This window comes from Emydura macquarii, unplaced genomic scaffold, assembly GCF_026122565.2.
Source record: "Emydura macquarii macquarii isolate MOO-44397 ecotype Brisbane River unplaced genomic scaffold, CSIRO-AGI_Emac_v2 contig_18, whole genome shotgun sequence".
Lineage (NCBI taxonomy): Eukaryota > Metazoa > Chordata > Testudines > Chelidae > Emydura > Emydura macquarii.
The window spans coordinates 12991023-13014307 of NW_027130155.1; the positions used below are offsets into that span (position 1 = coordinate 12991023).

The 23285-nt window shown below is 39.6% G+C and overlaps 1 protein-coding gene across 10 annotated transcripts in view; it reads left to right on the forward strand.

Annotated features, from left to right (window-relative positions):
* DOCK10 (dedicator of cytokinesis 10) overlaps positions 1-23285 on the forward strand; it is a 213013-nt gene that overhangs the window by 86374 nt on the left and 103354 nt on the right. For all 10 annotated transcript variants that reach the window (XM_067562553.1, XM_067562432.1, XM_067562498.1 and 7 more), the window contains 4 exons: positions 7573-7655; positions 15975-16047; positions 16353-16481; positions 16779-16913. In XM_067562553.1, coding sequence (XP_067418654.1) covers positions 7573-7655; positions 15975-16047; positions 16353-16481; positions 16779-16913 — 420 coding nt within the window. The remainder of the gene's footprint in view (positions 1-7572; positions 7656-15974; positions 16048-16352; positions 16482-16778; positions 16914-23285) is intronic.

The window sequence follows — 23285 nt, forward strand, 5'->3', positions numbered from 1 at the left end:
GCCCCTAAAGTGTATGCGTGCCCTGTTTTTCGTACCCAAAGGATACACATCCAGCTTCCCAATTTGTATGAGCATTGATTGTTTTCATATTCACTATGGTTGCATATATACTTCTGCAGGAAAATTCAGTTGCACACAAAAAAAGTAGGTAAATAAACTCAAAGGCCAGCCTGAACATTTGGCCTATAGTTTCCCATACAACATAAGCTGGCCCTATTTCTCTTTCCAACTGTGTGACTAGAAAGAAACGTGACAACTCACTGCCAGCTCAAACTCCTTCCCTCCCTGCCAACTTTTCCAGTCTGACAGTAGTGCTGGATGAGGAGGCAAGTCATGCCATTATTTCCCTTCCTTCCATCAGGTTGTGGTGTTTCTGGTCTATAGTTTGGGGCTCCACAAATTGTGAGGCCAACACTATCCCCTTTGCTGTGCTCAGAAAATGGAGCCTAAAAAATGGAATATAATGCACAGTATCTGGGAATTATTACTGCTGAATCCTCCAAGGAGGTGCTAATGACAACCTGGCAAAACCCTAAGCCTTCTATGCAACACCAGGGTGCCAAGAATAAGAGAGAGCAGTGGAACAATGGGGAAAAAACCCAGCACTGCTGACTTAGGACTGCAGTGGGAGTGCTGTGCATGGAACAATGGTAGGTTAAAGCCCTTAAACTAAATTTTAAACTAGTCATACATGTCTCCTGTTTCACGTGTCAAAGCCAAAAAATATATAAAGTAAATTAGGTCCTAAGCAGAAAACGGTTACTGATATTCAGTCTTCTCACTCTGCCAAGACCGTAACACAAAGGTCCTCTGGAGCTAGGCTATTCTCCTTCTTGGAAATGAAGATAAAAGATAAAGGTGACTTGAATAAATAGATATTCCCTTCCCATCCCACACATAAATTCACCAGATATAGTATTGCAAATGAAGGGCCACAGGGCAAATTTATGGGCGAGCCCCTTTCTCTCCCACTGGATATAGTCCAAATGTAATGCCTTGTAAGCCAAGAATTCTCATCAAGTAGATTTTTTTTTTCTGATGGCAAAGAGATATCACGACAATGGCTTGTTCTTTGAGGGCAGAGAGGAGTCTGAAAAACTAAACTAAGTTCCCAGATAAGTGAAGAGCCCAGAAACTTTGTAAGCCAAAGTAAAATAAGTTCTTCAGGTTCCATTTTTCTAAAGCACGTCTAATGGCCTTGAACGATGGATCCTAACTTCGTTGTTTAAGTTCTCTCTCATATTCTTCAGTACTCTGTTATCCATCCTCACAGCCTCAGGCACTGCTTCATGACAAATAAACCATTGTCATTTCATCTTCCTATGTAATACTACTAGTTACCTCCATTTTCTTTTCAGTGCTGGTAGAAGTCAGGGTAATCCTGGCACACAAAGATAAATTGGTCCTAACAATTTGTCAAATGTAAGCATCCATTTAAAAAATGGATGTTTCAACCCCTCTTGGTGTTAAAGGAAAGATTCTTAATGTAACCTTATACAGTTATATCTTCTGGAATATGCAGATAGATTAGTGATCCTCAACGTTTTTGCATTGCCGTTGTAAAGGATTATGGGATTGGATGTGTTACAGTTAGTGTTATGGTTTGGAGCCCAGAACTTCTGGTGGAGTCTAACTGTAACATACCCTATCCCAGCTGCAAACTAGTGTACACAGCTAAAAGGGAAAGGGAAAAATCAGAAGGTAAATAATTATAAGTTTCTGCCTTTCAGCTTTTTTTACAAACAAAACATGAAAACAATATTCTCTCTAAAAATGACAGATATCACCTTGCTATGTTTTGGGAGGAGTATTTGTGCTGGAGCTGACCACATGTACGACAGATCTGTCTGCTTCTGAAGGGTGTGCAAGGGAGGAAGGAGCTTCTTCAGCTTATGAGTCTTTGCAATGGGTATCAGCACTGCCAGTCCTTGTGCACCTTAGGTCTGATCCTTTGTCTATAAAAGCCAGTGGAAAGGCTCCTTGTATCAGGATCGCAAGGAGCAGTGTCGTCAGTCACACTAAACTCCCGAAAGACAAGAGCAGGGCTCTGGCCCCATCCTGGTCTTAACAAAGTGGATGGAGCATATTTTGCACCCTTTAAATGCATGTAGCTGTGGCTGCTCTACTCTGCACTTCCCCAACATTCGCCAAGGCATGCTGCCTTCTTCAGCACTAAGGGCCTGATCCAGAGCCCGTTAAAGTTAAAGGAAGGGCTTCTTCAATGGGCTTTGGTTCAGGCAGACTACATAAGGCAGCCAAAATATCTCCAGCTCCTGCCAGCTCTTCACCTCAGCACAGCTGTAACATTAAAAGCTACCCTTAGTTTCTTCCAAATGCAGTTTTTTGTCCAGTTGTTCCTCTATAAATCTGTGACAAACAAGATTCATAAGAGAACTGGGAACTAAGAATTGACAGGACCCAGCATCTGGTAACACCTTGCATGTGACATCTGAAAAATCTAACCAGCATATTTGAATAAAGGGATTTTGGGTAAATAAACCACAGAGTATAAAATACCACTGGATTACAAGTGCTATTTCTCATAAAACAAACCTAGAGGGATCAGTTCTCCTTTGTCTTGCGTCTTGAGGAGTCATTTACACCTCTCTGGTGAACGTGCAGATGGCTGCCATGTCAGAATGGCAACATTTTACACTCTGCATAGGTGTAACCATTTCTGCAAGGTCCTGGGCAACAGAAAATCAAGCTTGTTTTGTACCATGGTTGGGTCAGAATAGCTTTTGTCTTCCACCTCAGAAATGGCTGCATTTTAATTGTGGCTGTAATTAGACTTACGTTCCATAAAAATCCTCTTTAAAGTGCTTTGGGATCCTTCCAGATAAAAGGCAGTATATCAAAGTGAAGTAATAATAATTATTATACCCTTAATATTGAAATTTCATTTAGTAGATTTATGTGGTTCATTTTGACAAACCTACTGTATTAAGAATATTATGCATATTCCTGTTAGTCTCTCAATATAGGCTTCCCAACTGCAAAAAATGGGATAATATTCGGTTGTTTAAGTTCTTTAGTACCCTAGTCATTCACCCTGGAGGATTTCTGTATTCGCGATATTGTACTATATCTCCATAGGACGTGTAAATGTTATTAGTTATTAAACCAAGAGCTTTATTAATCTTAACACTAAAGCAGTAACAGCTTTACAACTACTCTCTTTATAATTATTGAAAGGGGTTCTAGATCAGTGCAGTCAATTACTCAGGCTTTTTTGACCACTATGCACTCTGCACACGCATTTCATTCTTTTAAATTTCAAAGAAAAATTAAAACAGAAACTTCAGTTGGTGTCTAAAATAAAAATAAATCAAAGGCTTTATTATCCATCACACTGAAGATTTTTTCAGCTTCAAAGCTAAGGTTTTTAATATGCAAGTAAGGTGCTTTAGGATTCAAACACTGCTATATCATGCCATGTTATTATTATTATAATACAATGAATGATTATATAAGTGACTTCCCCAGCTTGCAGAGATCTTAAAGAGAATGTAAACTGTGAAGGAAAGGGGAACTCTGGTAATTTTCAAGGGTTTTCAGTTATTATCTGCAGTTCTGCTTCTCTTATTTCATTTTCTTTTTTCAAAATGTTAATTTGCATTGCAGAGCAAAACTGTAACATGGCTACCCTCTGAAGTGCCTCCTTCTCTATGGTAGCCATCACACTGTCACCACCTGTACAAGCACTGGAAATCTGTAGGTGTTGAGTTTTTGCAGGATGACCTCTCTGGGGGAAAGTCTGGCCATCTGGGGGGAGATGGGGAGAGCTCAAAGCTTCATGGGTGATAGCGGGTGGAACAAGAGAACTCATACAAATAAGTACCAAGCCTTCCACATTCCATAATTAATCTTCTCCTCCAGGCCCTGCTATGGCTAAACATCCCTCTGGAATGACTCTCCCATCAGGGTGAGGAGGCAGCTGAGTATGGCCCAAAGGCCATGGCTGTTCCTGTGAAAGGGCTCCATCTGTATGATCAGGGTCTTGTGTGTTTCCCTCCATAATTCAGTGCTTTCCCATACAAGATGTTGATGAAATCAATATAAATGTTTCAGTTTCATTTCAGTATTTTTGGGCGGAAAAACGTTCTTGGACATTGGAAAATGTTCAGCCCACTCTGGTTTATAACAGACTGCAATTCCTAACCACGACGGGCAGGCTAGAGATAAGGAGCAGCCATTGCTCTAAATTTACTTGCCTTTGTGATTTCTCTGAATGCTTCTTGAATGTGCTTTTTGTTCTTTTATATTTTAGTCTCCTCTTGAAGAAGCACAAGAAACCTTTATATTTAATAAGTTAAAACATTGTGGCCTGCTCTATATGTTATTCATCTCTATTTTTAAACACATCAGTAAGGAGCCTATAATGTTAACAAAAAAGTCCTTTGTTGAGTCCATTTTACATGAATTGATTGCATCTTTTAAGTATTCTAATCAGTAATGAAAGTAAGACTGAAAAAATCAGTCCTTTCTTTAAGGATTCAGTGTCTTTCTGTGTCTCTAATAGACAGTGTATGAAGTGTGAATTAGTGGATCTACACTCATTCTGATCCAATTGACTGAATGATCTTTTTCACTGGCTCATGTAATACAGTATATACATTGCTCCTATGCAAATATTTACTTTTATGTCCCAGATGATCACCAGACTGACTTAACGAAAACTTAAACCATAGAAATACAAAGGTGGGATTGTTTCTGTCCATCTGTGAATCTGCATAAAGGGATTAATTTTGCTGTCATTGGAGTTTATGGTAAAATTCCCATTGACATCAGTGTGCCACATTCAGATTTGTGCTGTGATCCTGCAAAGTGCTGAGTATCCTTCACTGCCATTTAGAGTCAATGATTGCATTAGTCTGTCTATCATTTAAACAATAATATATGATCCCATCTATCTGTATGATCTAATGGTCAGATTTTGTCCCACATTTTCCATGCAGCACCATTGAAGTTCGCAGGATGTAAATCAGAACAGAATTTTGCCCTGTGCATTCAGAAGGAACCTATTACTATAGCAATTTGGATTTTATATATGTTTAGCATTTCTGTGGGAGGGGACAGATTATGAATTTGTAGCTGTTTCCTTGTAATTTTGTTTCACATACTGTAAAATCAAAAAGAGATCGAAAAAAAAGTAATTTAAAATGTTCTTGTCCCTGGCTCATGATTTATTTTAATTTCATGGTCAAATTTGCTAAGAAATTTAATCATTGACTTCAATGGGAGTAGCATGACACCAGTGCTGGGTTCTTTCGAAAATACCACCCACAAGTTATAAGATCATCAGACCTCACTTCAAAAGGCTGATAGTATTTTCCATTCTAATGGCCAAAGCCTGACTCCTCCCCTCTCTGTCTATGAGCGCAGAAGACTCTGCAGGTAGTGACACCACTGTAAAGTGAGGACAAGCTGTGGAGAGGTCATGCCAGGAACACTCCTTAGAGTGGGGTTTAATCTTACTGACACATTATGGCCTTCTGTCTTTTTATTTTCCACATTCTCCAAATTTCATTCGATCAAACTTTTACTCCCCGCTTTCTCAGTTCTCTGTTCCCCAGCCCCTGGCTCTCTCTTGTAATCTCTCTCTCATTCCATCCCACTCATTTCCATGAGATCCATTCTCCTTCCTCTCTCCACTCTGAAATGTCCCTCCACCTCATACTGTCTCCTTCCTGTGGTTCCCTTGCATCTCTCTCCCCTCCCCCGATATGTCTCCCTCCCTCCAACTGCCAGTTACTGCTGTTGAGGGTGTAGGCCTGGTTTCTCCCTTCTCTCCTCCCTATATTTTCTCTTGTCCCACCTGGGAGGGCTACTGCTGCTGCTGTTGAAGGAATGTGCATGGGGGGCAAGGTCCAAGTCCCATTATGTCAGCTGCCTGTATTACGTGAGCTCCTTCACTGTGCCGCCCCTCCCACAGTCGCAAAGTTCAGTGATGCAGATAGCAGCCCTCTTGTTTGTCCTGTTTTTAAGTACTGGAGGGCATTCATATGCTATAATGATCGGGGTCATAACCTATCAGTATCTTGATAGCCTGGGTATTCCCACTCTAAATAGGTCCATTTCTCCTTCCTGCCCCCAAAACAGAGGACTCTTGGGGATGGGCTTTCTGGGCCCCAAAGGCCAACTCTGGGTGGTTGATCCTGCAAACACTTGTTCTTAGCCTTATGCAAGTGAGTAGACCTGTTGAGTTTGACAGATAGACCAGAATAAGGAGGGCAGGGCGATAACCGAATAAACGTACATATTAGAAAGTTCAGTGGGTAAAGTTAAACGCGTGCGGAAGTGCTTTGCACGATCAGGCTCTTAGTAAATTAGTACAGCCAAAATCTTTTTTCTATTACTAAAAACCATAAATGCCATAACTATTTTATCTGCAGATGCTAGTAACTGTAGAGGAGGAAGAATGGTCTTGTGGTGAAGGAACCAGTAACACGTGTCCATTAACACACCATTTAACGCTAATAAATTGACTAATGTACCAAGTATGCTCATGGTGACATAATAACTGGGTAATTTTTTTAATGTACGTGTACAAATATTAATCCCTACAATGTGCTTTGTAACCATAATTTCCAGAAATCTAGGATATAATCTGCTCCATTCTCCTTTTTGCAACTTTATAGGCTACCAATAAACATACACATTTCTTACTCATCTCCACCAATATTTTCTTGTCTTGGCAATTTGAATCTTTATTAAAATGAGTAATATGATAGTAGGTCATAAATTATTCATGATTCAACAACATTATCTTCTTGCAGCGAAGGACATTATGCTATATTTAACCACATTAATAATTTTGTATAAAAATGAACAACACAGAAATTCTATTTTACTTGACATGGAATAGACCTCTTATGCAACTTGCATTCAGCTTTGGGCACCACATTTCAAAAGAGACATGAACATATTAAAGAGAGCCACAAAACTGACAAAAGGTTTAAAAAATAAGAACTCTGAGGGAAAGTTAAGAGAAATGGGCAAATTTAGTGTGGAGAAAATATGACTCAGGTGAGACATAACTGTCCAGAAATACATTACAGGATGTTATAAAGAGGATAAAGATCAGTCCTTGAGGACAGAACAAGAAGTAATGGGCCTAAGATGTAGCACGGAGAATTTAAGTTAGATAGTAGGTTAAGTCTAGTTACTATGGAATAGTTAGGTAACGAAGCAAGATGCAAAGGGATATAATTTATGTCAGTGGAGATATTCAGGGCCACAAAGTACCAGTTTATTGAGGTGGTATAGGTATGATTTAATAAATCCCTCAACAATGCAGGAGGATAAAGTCAGTAATCTACTTTAGGTTGCTTCCACTCACATGATTCAATTAAAAATGTCACCTTTTATTTAAATGAGAAATAGTGCTTTAAAACTTTTAAGAAACAATTTAAGAAATAGATTTTCCTTTAAGAATAGGACTGCCACAAGCTATAAAAAAAGAGAATATGTGCTTCTTTAGAAAGAAAGGTTGCTGGAGTTGTTCTTTTTTCTGTATCCTTTCTTCAGTGTGAGTAAATTGAAATAATCTATTTTCTTCTTTCTTTCTAGGCTTGTAAATATTACAATTCTCAGTGGCATGTTGTGAACTACAAATATGAACAGTATTCAGGAGATTTTCGACATTTACTACAGTAAGAACTTCACAAGTCCTCCATTTCCTTCTCCCATTTTACTACTATTTCCCTGAGTCATGTCAATACTATATTTCCACTTTCCTCCATCCTGTATGTGCTCCCAATATGTTTTGCCACACACATACGGGGTCACATTTAAAAAAAAAAAACAGAACAAAAAAAAAGGCAGAGGTAAATGTCCATGAGCAAAATGTTCAAGGCTCTGTAAACACTTTCACTTATATCTACTAAACACTTTTAATGTACTTTTAAAGTGCTCTTGTAATATTATTTGAGTATATGCAAAGTATATTTCTATATGCAAAGTACTGATTAGTACAAACAAGCCTGGCTTTTTACTCTTTTTTTTTTTTTTAAACCCATAAATATCATAACTATTTTACCTGGCCCTAATTCTCCTGTCAGTTACAGTGGTGTAAAACTATAGGTTACTCTGGATTTACAAAACTGTAAATGAAATCAGAATCCGGCCCAATATGTGTAATGCACAAGTGTGTGCACACACAAACACTTTCTGCTTGCCAGTATCTTCACCTTTTTCAATCTTTGTTCATTATGAGAATAATGAACTTTTCCATGGGATGTTGGTTACAAAATGAATTAATGGTAGGCATAATCATGGTTTCGTTATGACCAGTCTCGTAAAACAAACTGATATTCTTCAGCCACTGGGCATGATTCACTTCTCATTTACACTGATGGAAATCAGGAGTCATTCTGTTGAAGTCAATGGAGTAAAACCAGTGTAAAAGTGGTGTAAAATCAAAGGAGAATCAGATTCCTTCCGTAGGTATTTTGATTGAATAAGAAGTGAAGAATTTGAATAAGAAGTGAAGAATTTGGACCAAGGGCTTTCAATTTCTAAGTATAATACACGTGCAGTTGTTCCCAATTTCACATTTTCCTGACAAGCTGCTTATGTTGTAAACTAGGGACTATTATAGTGAGCAGCAAATTAAATTACAGAACACTGAAATGAACAACACTACATCCATTTTTCACGTAATTTGAGGCATTAGAAGTGTGATACTGCATTCTTGTAAAAAGGATTGTAACAAGAGCAAGAAATAGCAAACTACAGGACAGTGAGTGGATTAAGGATGAGAGGTGGTACAAACTGAATCCATTCTTGTAGCAGTTTTAAGATTGTCTCTTACTGTCTTCTTCAGATGCTATGCACACAGAGTCATGCACTATAAGCCTTCTTTTGTATTCACAATTCCTCTCTTGTTTATCCGTCGTACTATGAACAGAGAGCGTGTCAAGCATAGAGGCAAAGGAGAAAGTGATTCTAATTACAGCTCTTAGATGCAGTTGTTTTTAGGTTCCTGATACACTTGCTTTGTGGGACAGCTTGTATTTTAAAATGATGGGCTGACTGCTCAGGAGAGGAAATTGAAAATGCAGTATTTTTCAGTCCAGGTTTGCAAGGACTGTCACTTCTTATGAAATACGCAACAAGCAGAAACAGTTTCTCAAATGGAGTTTGCATTTTTCTGCATGAAAGAAATGTGTAGTCAGCATGTACATTGTTTTCCATGGAGGTTGTGTTAGTCTATTGACACAGCTTTCAGCAGTTCTCTGTTTTTCACATCTACATATTGTGGGGTCTTGTCTTGTTTTCTATATAATGGGTTATTTTCAAAACCAGAAAATGTTGCTTGTATCACAGTGTATAATGATTTAGAGAGCTTTGAGTGCACAGTCTCTTGAATCTCTAAAAGAAAATTTACCTCACGTCTGTCCAAACATCGCCCACTGGTATTTGGACAAAAGAGTGAACCTGATTTGCACTGAATGGGGCCAAGTGCAGCCAACCTCTTTTTTTTTTTTTTTTTTTTTTAGTGCCGAGGTACAAGCCACAATACATCCTGCCAAACATTGCTCCAACTTGATCTGAACAGCATCTACTTATATCATGATGGAGCATCACATGCTGTGCTGCACCTCTATTTTAAAAATAAAAGTGGCCTCAAGTCATGCCAAGTGTCTCACATTTAGCCACCAGCCGTAGTTTGGAGTGTTTCGCACAGAGCTCTCATCACACTGTACTGAGCATTTACACTATAATGTCTAGAGACAAGTCCGTTCTGAAACATTGGTTCTCTTAGACGGTAGACTTTAAGGCCAGAAGGAGCCATCATGATCATGTAGTTGGACCTCCTGTACATTGTAAGCCACAGAACCTTGTCCACCCACTTCTGTAAGAGACCCCTAATGTCTGGCTGAGCTACTGAAGTCCTCAAATCATGATTTAAAGATTTCAAGTTACAGAGAATCCACCATTTACTCTAGTTTAAAACTGCAAGTGACCTGTGGCTTATGCTGCAGAGAAAGGCAAAAAAGAACCCCAGGGTCTCTGCTGATCTGACCCGGGGAAAATTTCTTCCCGACCCCAAATATGGCAGTCATTTGGACCCTCAGCATATTGGCAAGATCCATGAACCAGACATTTGAGAAAGAATTACCTCTAGTAACTCAGAGCCCTATCTCCGGCCGTTGGAGATATTTGCTGCTAGCAGTTGCAGGTGGGCCACATGACATTGAAGGCAGTCTCATCATACCATCCTCTCCATAAAATTATCTTGAAGCCAGTTTGGTTTTTTGCCCTCACTGCTCCCCTTGGAAGGCTGTTCCAGAACTTCACTCCTCCGATGGTTAGAAATTTTCATCTAATTTCAAGCCTAAATTTGTTGATGGCCAATTTATGTCCATTTATTTTTGTGCCCACATTGGCTTTTACAATAAATAACTTCTCTCCCTCCCTGGTATTTATCCTTGTGATATATTTATGGAGACCAATCATATCTCCCTTCAGCATTGGTTTGGTTAGGCAAAACAAGCCAAGCTCTTTGAGTCTCTGTAAAGCGGGTGGCTGTCCTTCCCTGTCAGTTTCAGAGGGAGGCCACACCCACTCCCTACCCTGCTCCGGGAGGGATTGGCCCAGCCCGGGGCAGGGAAACAGTCTCCGGGCTTGGGCAGGGCATCCCAAAGGCAATAGCCCGAGCCCCAATGGGCAGCAAATAGTTCAGAGCCCCAACCGGCAACAAATAGTCCAGTGCCCCAATGGGCAGCAAACAGTAAAGAGGCCCCAGGCGGGGCAGCAAAGAGTCTAGCGCCCCAGGAGGGGCAGCAAATAGTCCAGCGCCCCAATGGGCAGCAAACAGTACAGAGGCCCCAGGCGGGGCAGCAAATAGTTCAGGCACTCCCGGGATGGTCAGGGGAACAGGGAGGGAGATGCAGGTCCACCCGACTCCATTGTGTCCCAGCCCAGGTCCCTAACTATGGCAGAGGGGTATGCCGCGGAGTCAGCAAAGTTCCAACCGCAACACACTGACTCACTGTCCGGTCCCCCAGTCCCTGGACCGGGTGTCCCCTCCCCTGGGCTACTTCCTGCCCCCTTTCCCTTGGGTACCTGGTGTGCCACAGTCCAGGTGACAGGGGCAGGTTGCAGATCCCCTCAATATCGGTTGGGGAGGTTGGCGTGGGACAGTTCCTCCAGGTCCAGCCCCATAAGGGCCTCGCCTTGTTGTCGGCTTCTGGCAACTCCTCGAAGGGCAACTCCTCCAAGTCTGGCTCCGTTTTGGCCACCTCCTCCTCATCCGCATCCGGCAACTCCTCCAGGTCCTGGCCTCTCTGAATCACTGGGTCCGGCGGGGTGTTTCACTCTGGGAGTACCTCTGGGCCCCAGGCTGCCCGCTGCTCATTCGCCAGCGCCCAGTACCAGGTCCCAGTCTGCTCGCCCAGGTACCAGGCCGGGAGCTGACCGCCGACTGAGCTCCTGGGCCTTTTCTTTATACTTCCTGTCCCGCCCCCTCGCTTGCAGACGCTTTTTGTGCCAAGGTCATTAATGAAAATGTTAAATTAGATTGGTCCCAAAACCAATCCCTGAGGAACTCCACTAGTAACCTCACTCCAGCCTGACAGTTCATCTTTCAGTATGACCCATTGTAGTCTCCCCTTTAACCAGTTCCTTATCCACATTTCAATTCTCATATTAATCCCCGACTTCTCCAGCTTAACTGATAATTTTCCATGTGGAACTGTATCAAATCCCTTATTGAAATTCAGGTAGATTAGATCCTTTGTCTAAAAAATCAGTTATCTTCTCAAAGAAAGAGATCCGGTTGACCTGGCATGATCTACATTTTGTAAAACCACATTGTATTTTATCCCAATTACTCTTTACCTTTATGTCCTTAACTACTTTCTCTTTCAAAATTTGTTCCAAGACCTTGAATACAATTGAGGTCAAAGTAACAGGCCTGTAGTTTCTTAGATCATTTTTTTTCCCTTTCTTAAAATTAGGAAATTTATTAGCAATTCTCCAGTCATAAGGTATATAATAATCCTTGCTATTGGGCTTGCAATTTCATGTGCCAGTTCCTTTAACATTCCGGTTAAACATTCTGTGCCAGTTCCTTTAACAGTTTGGTCCCAGTAAGATGTCTGAGTTTGTCTTCCACCTTGGATATGGTAAATTCTACTTCCATATCCTCATTTCCTTTAGCCACCCTGCCACTACCCCTAATATCCTCATTACTCTTATTAAAAACTGAGGCTAAGTATTTGTTTAGGTGTCGGGCCATGCCTAGATTATCCTTAATCTCCACTCCATCTTCAGTGTTTAGTGGTCCCTCTTCTTCTTTCCTTGGCTTGATCTACACTTATCCCGGCGATTTGGCGGCAGCCGACGGGAGTTACACAAACTAAGCAGAAAACTTGTGTAACTCCCATCGACTGCTGTGCTTCTCTTCTGCACGCTGTCTTCACTGCACTGTGCCGACGGGAACTGCGTTCCCGTTGATGCAGCGCTATGCCATTTGCAGGGGTGGATTAATAGCGTCGACTTCTGGATCGACTGAGCGGGTCTTCACTGACCGCTCAGTCAATCCATATAAGTCGATCTGATGGCGGTGACTTTGCCACCGTCAGTGTAGACAGCCCCAGTTTTCTTTTTATTTATATGGCTATGGAACTTTTTAATATTAATTTTAATTTCCTTTTCAAGGTCCAACTCTGCTTGGCTTTTGGCAGTTCTCACTATTTCCCTACACTTTCTGACCTCCAAGAGGCAGCTTTCCTTGCTGATCAATCTCATCTTCCATTCCTTGTAGGCTTTCTCTTAATCACCTATTTGAGATACTTGCTCATCCCATGTGGCCTGCAACCTTTCCTTACAAATTTTTCCCCTTGCTTGGGATGCAGGCTTCAGATAGTTTGTGAAACTTTGACTTAAAGTAAAAATTCCAAGCGTCCCCCACATTCAGATCTTTGAATTCTTCAGTCCAGTACACTTCCCCAACTAATTCCCTTAATGTTTTAAAGTTTGCCCTTTTGAAATCAAGGACCCTAGCTGCAGATCTATTTTTATTTATCCTTCCATTTAGTTTAAAGTGAATAAGCTCATGATCACTCAAACCAAAGTTGTCCCCTACAATCAGTTCTTCTATGAGGTCCTCACTACTCACCAATGCTAAATCTTGTAGTAAACGTTTTCACCCAGGAAGGATTGGGGATGGGAGGGAGCATTATGCTTTCCTTGTGGCAAGTCATTTTTTGGCATGACACAGGGATAGTGTTCGTTGGGCCACATCTAACCTTTCCTCAAACACTTGTCTTGGAGTTTCACATCTAGAGCCACATGAATCAGAACTAGCAATCTTATTACAAAGTTGATATTACTGTGGCCCTAAAGCACTAAATTGAGAGGACACATTTATTTTCCTTCCCTCTGGGCTGTTTGTGTCATTTCACACGCTCATGCACTCTATGGATTGATAGCTGCATAGAGAAGTACTTTTCAACAGGCTGAAAACTTCCCTATTCTGAAAATAGCACTTTCTACTGGGAAGTGGTTTCAATTTGGTGACAATGCCTGGGGTAGATACTTGGGGCTGAACGCATCCTTGGCAAAGCGCCACTGAATTTAGTATGTTACACTGGGGATTAATTCAGCCCCCTGTGTGTGAAGTGACATGATGCAAAATACTAATTTTCCTCTGAATATGTTCCTTCTTTGAAACTTTCTGAAGATTTTTCCACCAACTAAATTCTACTGTTCTTTAATGTCTGTTCCCTCACTACTTCTTTTTTGCATGACTGTGCATATTCTGCTCTATTCTGCCTTTTTTTTTTTTTCTTAGTGAGCATGGAGAAAACATGTTACTGACTTTGAGCCTGAGTTTTGCATTGCCTTCAAGAGAAGCAGGCTTGGACCCATTAGTAGGATTCTCTTTTTCATTTACTAAGTGAAAAAGCCAGACTTCCAATTAAGTAATTCAGGCATAACTACTTGATGCCCCTACATCTTTGTATGGCTGTTTAGGTGGAGTACATGGAGTGTATGCAGGATAGAAGAGACACAATTAATTCCCTGACACATGATGTTCTCTCTACACAGCTCTCTACACAGCTAAAGGTGTTTCAGATCAAGATAGGACAAAAGACTTCTGCTGTGGAGTGTGAAACAGAAAGCATTGAATGGATGGGCATTCAGGAGTGGCCGTTGAGGGAGCACCTGGAGGAATTAATCTAAGGTTGCTAGGGGAGTGTACTATGGATCAGCAGGTCCTTTAAAAGTGTTCAGCACATGCTGCACTTTCCTGACAGGTGCAGAGGGGAGCAGGGCCCCATCTTCTTTGGGTTAGTTAGTACTAGCTTGGCATAGCTCTTGCATCCACTCAGGGCTGGCCTGCATAGGGAGAAGCATTCATAATGCCTCTTAGGGGGCTGGGGGAAGCTCATTCACGGCAGCAGTTACTACAGGTGTACACACAACCTGTTCCACAATAACAAGCAGGGCCACAGCCACCACACACCCCTTGCCTATCTAGACATGCCCACTCAGCTGTAGGAGTTGGGCAGAAGCTTAAGAATTTTGTCTAGAAAAGACTTAACTGCATAGGAATCCTATTGATCTGTCAGTTCTTCCTCAAAAAAAAAAATAAAAATCAAACCTTTGTTATTTAGTTCAATAAGTAAATACCCTGTCCTGTTAGCACAACAGATTCTAAAGTGAAAATGCACTAGCTAGTCAATTTAGTACCCATATTTCTCTGAGAACATTTAAAGGTAAATTTTCAACACTGAACAGCAAGTTAAACTCAGAGTTTCTGTGAGCAAGAGTGGAAGTTGTTTAATGAAATGCTGAGAGTATTTCTTAAAAGTGACCTGCAAAGCATTTGAAAAAAATTAGGATTCTGCTTTCCCCCACCTGCCACCCAGCTTTATAATGCACAACAGCTTGAAAGATGTTTGTTTGTTTATTTTGGTTTTAGAGCGTGGTTGTTACTTTAGTAATATTAGGAATGTTGAATCTGGTCTTCCCTGATTATAATGGAAAACCTCCAGGAGATCTCTTGGATATTTATTTAGAATACTAACACCTTATTTGACCAGTGTTTGAATCTTTAACTTAGATTCTGCAGTGAAGTCAAATGGGTGTGAAAAAAGCAAAACACAGTAAAATCAAAGAGTTTTAAACAGTCTGATTAAAGAACACTTCTACTGTCTTGGTTGCTCAACTTTCACTCTCTTGGGTTTTGTGATGTTGCCACTTCATTTATTATAGGCTATTCCAACCTTGACAGGAACTGGTTTGCTAATGGTAAAAACAAGTAGCCAATTGTTTTTATTTATTTGCAATTATATGAGACAGGGCTATCAGATATTTGTTTGGGGTAAAGTTAGCCCAGGGTGAGGATCTTAGGGAAGGAAATAACTAATGGGAATGTTATTCTTTAACTTTTACTTGAGTTTAGTTCTTTTAATATTTTGATTATTGTTAGTTTGTTTTTGTTTTTTTAAATGGCTTAGTAATAAGTACATTTTTTCTTTATACTTATAGTGTGGGGTCATGAAGCATCATTGTAACTTTGAATATGGACGTGTCATAATGTGCGGTGGGAAATGTAGTGAGATTGGATATGTTAAAAAAAATTCAAATTCTGAAATTTTCAAATGAAAGAAGGATAATTGTTTGCACAAAAATAATAGTGAAGCAGTTGAGCCCCTCTCTTCACCAGCTCTAGCTGGGATGCTTTTCTTTTGGGGTGTGTAATCCAAAATCCTTGATAATTTTGGGTTTTTGACTGTTTTTTCTGGTCATAAACAAAGACCAGAGGGATTTCAAGGAGGGATAAAAAATGCTACACTTTCAAAAAGCATTTTTTACAGAAGCTCACAGCACTCCAGCATTAAATATATTTGAAAGTGTTCGGGAAGGTTAGCAATATCAAAATAGCAATCACATTAAAAATAATACTCTCTTTCAGTTATGAAGCTGAAAATTAATAATCTTTTTTCCTGCCCTAGAAATGAATATAGACCAGAGAAACTGCCTTCACATTCCTTTGAAATTGATCATGAAGATGTTGATAAAGATGAAGTAAGCATATTGATTTTTTCCCCCGCTGCTGAGTTATTTATTGGTTTAACATCAAATAAGTAATGATAACAGAGTCTCGTTATCTTCTGTGGAATGTTTCATATATTAACTAACTCTAGATTTAATGAAACAGCTTTGTCTCTTATGTCATCATGCGCCCAGCAGGAGAATTAATAACATCTATTTCTGAAAGGATTGTGAAGATTGTATTTTTAAGAGAAAGCAGATATTCAAATGCATCATTCTCTTTGGTCTTAAACTCACAAAAGCAAGTCAATGCAACATTAATGATGTCTTTCATATAGGATACCACATCCCACTCATCTTCAAAAGGTGGCGGCGGTGGTGGAGGATTTGGAACAGGAGTTTTCAAGTCTGGCTGGCTTTATAAAGGGAATTTTAACAGCGCTGTAAACAATAGCATTACTGTTCGGGTAAGGGGACATTGTTATTCTTTCTTTGTTCTGTTTGGCTTTAATCCCCCACACTCTCTCCCCATGCCATCCAACCCCAGCAGGGGTACTGATGTTTTCAATGATCATTTAACTGTTTTCATCTCAAATTAGGTTTGTTTAAATTGCATTAAATGATAGTAAAGCGGATGTTACTATTGTCTGCAGAATAGCACAACTGAAATGCAGTTAGCAATGGTTTATTATTTAAGGCCCCTGAATAAAATATATATGAAAACAATTTGCAATACAGTAATTGTGTTTTTGTTTTCACTGTAGTCATTCAAAAAGCGCTACTTCCAGCTGACACAGTTGTCGGATAACTCATACATTATGAATTTTTACAAAGATGAAAAAATATCAAAGGAACCTAAAGGGTGTATTTTTTTGGATTCCTGTACTGGGGTTGTGCAGGTAAGTCACGTTTTATTTCATTCTATTATTTTGGAATGCCATTGTGGGCCAGATCCTCAGTTTACATAAAGGGTTGTAAACTCTGTTGTCTTAGTAGAAAACTCTGATGTATACAGAGGATCTGGCTTTATATTATTGAGTACAAATTTTGTTGAAGAGTTTTGAATGTAAAAAAAACCAAAAACAAATGAGAATTAGTCAGGTCAAATATGAGAATGTATGTATAAATCTGTTACTGGTCTCATTTTCATTTATAACTCCATTGATTCCCTGAAGTTACTCTTGATTTACACCAACATAAGAGAGGACAGTAATAAAACCACAATGTTTTATATAGAAATAGGAGTATTACAAGCAGACATTGAGCCATTGGTTACAAGCAGACATTGATACTAAATGGCCCTGGTCCTGCAGTAGGATCTATGTGGGAAGACATTTACATCCATGCAGAGTCCCATTGACTTCAGTGAACTCCATATGAACATGAGTCTGAGCCTGTGTGAATTCCATTGAAGGACCGGGGACTAACATTCTGATAAATACTGAGATAATGGAGGATCTTAAAGAGGGAAGGCTTGCTAAAGCCTACCTTAGTCCTAGACCGATATTTTGGTAAGACTTTTGTTCTGAAAATCTCTGGCTATATTTCTGAAGTTTAAGTCTATAAAGTCTGCATTTTTGCCAACTATTTTTCCTGTGTTTTAAGCTGATTTTTTTTTCTTGAAAGAAGTCGTTTCTGATAAGAAACTGCCCTGGTTGATCTAGCACATCATGCTGCCATGTACAAGGAATTGAGTTTGGGACCTATGTCTCGTCCATTGCTCCTGAATCAGGAAAGGTTGGGAATGTTTCAAAGGCTGCTCAGCTTCTGAAGTGTAGTATGGCTTCAATTTTGAGTTGCTCTGAAACAAACCCTTCCGGCTGACTCACAAAGGTCCTTGACCAGCTGTAGCTCTTCATGGTTGGAAGGACAGGTTGTTTTGAGACACGGCCTTTGAAGTGGGAAAAATTGGCAGAAGGTATATGGAATTCACCATGATGACAAATACCTGTTCAAAGCTACATACTCTACTTCAGCCCACATGGTTGCACTAGCTGTGCAAGTGGCTCTCCATTTTCCCTGTGTAATGTAGACTGGTTCTCTGTACCAGCCAGGCATAGGGCAGTACAAGGGCAGGCATGTAGAGAAGTAATGAAATCTGTCATTGTGTGAATCCAGTGGCTCTAAATCCTTATTCAATCAGCATGAAGGGGCCACAGCAGCAGCCTTGCAGTTGGGTCTAACACAGTGGTCCCTGATTGGGAATATGGGAATCCCTGTGCACTTTATCTATGTAAAGGCTTAGGCAGTAAGAAAGGAATATAAAGTATTCATAGTTATAAATAAAATAAAATAAGGCATGAGGCCTTAAATGTATCACAGCCTCTACATAGGCCTGCAAGTCTCCAGGCCAAGCATAACCGCTACTACCTAAATGTCAGAAGGCGGGCAGATTATCTCAGTCAAGTCTGAGTTACAGTCATCTGGTCCTCATGCAAACCCAAATCCCAGGTTGATATTGGGTAAAGGAAGTCAACTGCACCAACTGGGTCTGATGAGATAGTGATGCAGACTGAGTATCACTGGCTTATGGAGGAACTGCCGTCCATATCATCAGGCTACCTCCTTAACAGCTTCATATACATGTTGTGCAAGAAGATAGATAGAACAGTGCCTGTCCTGAGAGAGCCTTCAGGGCAGATAAGTAATTATTCAAACAACCCTTTAAATTCCCTCGAGTGAAAAGAATGTTGCTATTCAAGAGCAAGCCAGTCCATCCCCATAGTGGCCAAGAGTATCAAATATACAATACAGAATTGCTAAATTTGTCAGTCCCCATAAAAGTAAAGGTGCGCAGTGGTGCACATACAAGGCACATATCTCTGTTTTTCTAACCCACTCCACAGCTCTTGCATCCTTTAGCAATTCTTGCAGTCAAGTAAAGTTTGCTTTTATTACACACGGTGTGTGGGCAAAATGATTTGGCTACATGTCTGAAAATTGAGCCATTGAATACATCTGTGGAAAAGAATGAAACATTCCTTGTGGGAAAACGTAATTGCTGGAGGAAGATGAAATGTTACAAAGAATACTGATATTCTGACAGACAAAAGGCTAAAAACAGTCACTTTTTCATAGCTTATTGTATAATATAAAGCCTTTCACCTGTTGTTATTTCTGAAAGGATTAAAATAGAGGCTTTTTTGAATAAATAAAAGGGGCCTGAGATGCTATCTACAGCATGGATTTTTATTTCAGAGATCAAGATATATCAGAAGTCCAACTGATGTTTTATTTTGAAGATATGTGTGGTGAGAGAGTGCATTCATGGCTGTTTAGTTACTGTCGGTTATCGACTATCTGTTGTTAGGTGATGTTTTATGTTCTTCATCTGTACTTGTGAATTGGTGTGGCCCTGTTGGTGGCATGAGTCTCAGTGTTCATAAGCCTTGAGAAGGGATGCTTTGTTCCAGATTGCTGTTAGTGTGTGCTCTCTTTAGACACAAGCCTCGATCAGAACTTCAGAATCAGCCCCTGGAACTTATACCATTACAAAGGTTTTGGACCCAGGCCACATCAAAAACCAGCATGTGCCTCTTTTCCACGTCCATTTCAAATGCAGCCCCAGATAGCAAAAATCTCAAGAACAGTTGATTTTAAGAGATTTCTAGCATTCTTGACTAAATTTTATAAGAACATTATAAGAGCAATATATTATCTCATTTAAACATCTTAGCAGAGGCTGTAAAGGAAAGTGCATAATACAGACAACAGAGGCATTCATTTTAATAGTCTTTATTCTCTTTTCACAAGAGAAATTGGAAAGTGATTTCTTCTTTATAGATCCTACATAACCAACTTACACAGATATTTAATGTACTAAGTCTCCACCTGTAGAAGGCAGCCTCTGGTGTGAACAACTATTGGAAAGTATTACCAAGATTCTCAGTCCATTTTTGTTCATCCTTTAGGTAATGGCCTCTTCTTACTAAATGATATCATTTACCTGGTTCCTTAAAACAGGCTTCACTGCTTTTATCTATCTGCTGACATGAATTTTAACTCCTATAGAGAGTAGAGCACATATTTCAGATTTCATCTTGGTGGCATATGGTGCCAGGCCACCATTCAGACCAACTGCACCTGTATTTCACCTCAATGGTCCAATCAGGGAACCCACTCTTAGGCTTCCAGCTCCCCAGCTGTTGTCTCTCTTGGGTGGAGACCAGTGACCCCATCCCTTCTGCCCAGGATATTTCCAGGCTGCACAGTTCCTGTCTATGCTGTGTTATTCAGCAGAGACAGGCTGCCCAAGCACCCCTGCTTGCTTTCTCTTTAAAGACAGTTAATCGGTGTAATTGCTACAGTTATAAGTTACCGCCCAGCTCTTCCTATGCAAGCCTACTTTATTCTTAAAGTGAAAAACATTGCAGAGATACATATTAAAAATAATAAAGGAACCTACTTGCATGCTAATAAGCTTACCAGGGTACATCCCAACGCTAACATGGGTTCTGGCAGGAGCAGTCCTTCAAATCCTTACCCAAGGAGATTCCTTGTGGTTATAAGTTCATCACAGCTTCAGTTCAGAACAAGCCTATAGTCTTATGGAGACTCAGTAGGCCCAGTCCTTGCAACCCTTCTCAGCAGACTAGAGCCTATGCATTTGCTGGATCATGGAAGAAGACCCTGAGGCACTTTAACAGCAGGCTATTTCTCTAAAAATCCTGTCTTTGTCTGTTGGTCCCTGGAGAATCCAGTTTGAACTAGTATATGCACACCTCTCTGGGGGGTGCTTCAAAGGCTGATAATGGAGGAAGTACATTAGCTTCGCCTTTTCTGCTAGAGAAGATACATAAAATGCCACTATAACACATACACAATGGCATTTTTAATACAGTGTACCCCAAATTTATTAACCTTACTTCAGTAAGATTTATCTGAATTCAATAAGATTTGTTCAGGGTGTTACAGGATATTGTCATTCTGTCACACCAAGCACCCAAGAATGAACTGTTACAAACACACATTCTGGAACCCCCTCTCCCCCCCCCTTTTTTTTTTTTTTTTTTTTTTGAATGGCCTCTATTGATAAGGTGTAACAAAAAAAATGTGTATACCTCTGTTCTAAAATGAGGATTATTTCTCTTATAAGTAGAACTGGGTAGAAAATGATTTTTCTTCCCTGTGAGAATTTGTGAGAGTTTGGAAAATTTTCTTGCACCAAACTGGGAATAGAAGAAAAATGCTAGAGAATTTTCACAAAATTAAAAAAAAATCAATTTGGAGTGATCAAAACTTTCTTTTTAGATTTTGATCTTTTTTATTTATTTTTTTAAATTAAAATTTTAAAAAAAATTCCAAACTGGGAAGTTTCAGTTTTGACTAATCAGCACTTTCTGATGAAAATTGTTTCATCAAAAAATTCCTGACCACTTCTAATTATAAAACTATTCCTCAAAGAGGGAACCCAAACCATCAGACAGATTCTTAAATTTAATCCCATTAAACCTATTTATGCCAGCTGAGACTCTGATCGCATATTCCTTTATCTCTTACTTAGAAGAACATTGTGCTGTAACTTTCACCACCTGATTGACTTGAGAGATATTCTTAGAAAACAATCAAGAGAGGACTTATCATTCTATGCACTGGGAAACAAACATGATGTACAGAGATGTGTAGAACTAGCGTGACACGATCATCAGATTAATTACACTATTAACTGAAAAAAGATTGAAACCTCAGACTTAAATGGTCAATTAGCAGTAAAGCATGGATAAAATTTGCTAGCTTCTTCAATATCAATTTAAGGTCAACTGAATCAACCATGACTTAATTTTTGTTAATGACATCTTTCTGGAATGCTAAAAACAAATGAGTGAGCTTCCACAGCTCTAGTCAGTGGTTTCATATCCTTTATTATGAAGCAGCGCCATCTTGGTACAGGATCTCTTTGAAGTTTGAGAGTGTGATAGAAGAGTGTTAAAACGGATCTTACAAGAGTATGACATAAAGTCTTGCAAATTTGATAAATGTGAAAAGAGAAATGCACTGTATTAGTATTAGAGAATCATGTAATTTAATTCAATCTCAACAAGCTATTTCATTAACTGTTGGTTCTCATTACTGGCCTGATGCATTAAACATCTACTGCAGGTACATCATGATGATATAGACCAGTTCTAAGTCTGGTTGCCATTATACTGGGAATTGAATTTTTTAACCTTCATGTAAGAAGGATATAGCTGCAATCATGTGCAGTAATTTATCTCATATTTTAAATTAAATTAAAATTGCCATTCACTTTTCTCTTCTTAGAATGACTCTAACATACTCACCAACAGCATCTTGCACTTTTCCAGAAAGCCATTTCAAAATGTGGTGGGTGGTAATATCTCATCAGAATTTTCTACTGTCTTCTTTCCATGAATGGGAATATGTATTGCTTGCAATGGTCAGTTCTTCCAATCTTCTGGAGAGATTTGTTGGTTGATTTCTGTTTCAACCTAAACTTCATATTATTAAAATTGTCCTGGAGTTGTGTAAAAAATATGGGCAGACAATATACTTAAGTTTTTTCCATTGAATCTTGGAATTTCCTGAAACAGTTCTCTTTTGGGGGAAAATCTAGTTTAAAGCCTATCCGGTGCTTATAGTTCTGTGAATAATATTTAACTGTAAGAAGAAAGAATGAAGAGGAATGGTACAGTTTACTGCCTGTGTCAGATTAACAACTGGCCTCAATTATGCAATTGTCACAAAGCCATTTATAGGGGGTCCAAACTGTTCTGGAAGATGGACAGGGGAGATGGTGGTTCAAGAGGCACAGTCACTTTTATAGCTGTTGGATGTACACAGGGGGAGATTGAGAAGGGGAGAAATGTTATTTGACCAGAGATTAAAGTAAAGAGTTCTCTCTGAAAGCATGTTCTTGGAAGACAAGGTCTTTGGATGTTATGTACTGCCATAAAAAAGCAGTTTATAAGGAATACAATGAAGTTGGCAGACAGTTCAGTAGCCTTATAGAGATTAATCATTCATGCTTGGATTAAATGTAAATCACTGTTCTAGATTCTTCCTCTGATTCTTTTCTATTCTAAGCATTGTATTACATATTGATGAGGCATAACTGCTTCAGTACTTCTTTTAATATAAATAGAACCCTACAAATCTCGGATATCCGCTTATATCCATGGATCATGTTTGTGAATCGCGAATGGATGCGGATCCAAATTTTATATCTAGAGCCCTGCAAATTTGCCGATATCCGCTTTATATCCACGGATCATGTGTGCGGATTGGATGAGGATACAAAATTTTGCATCTAC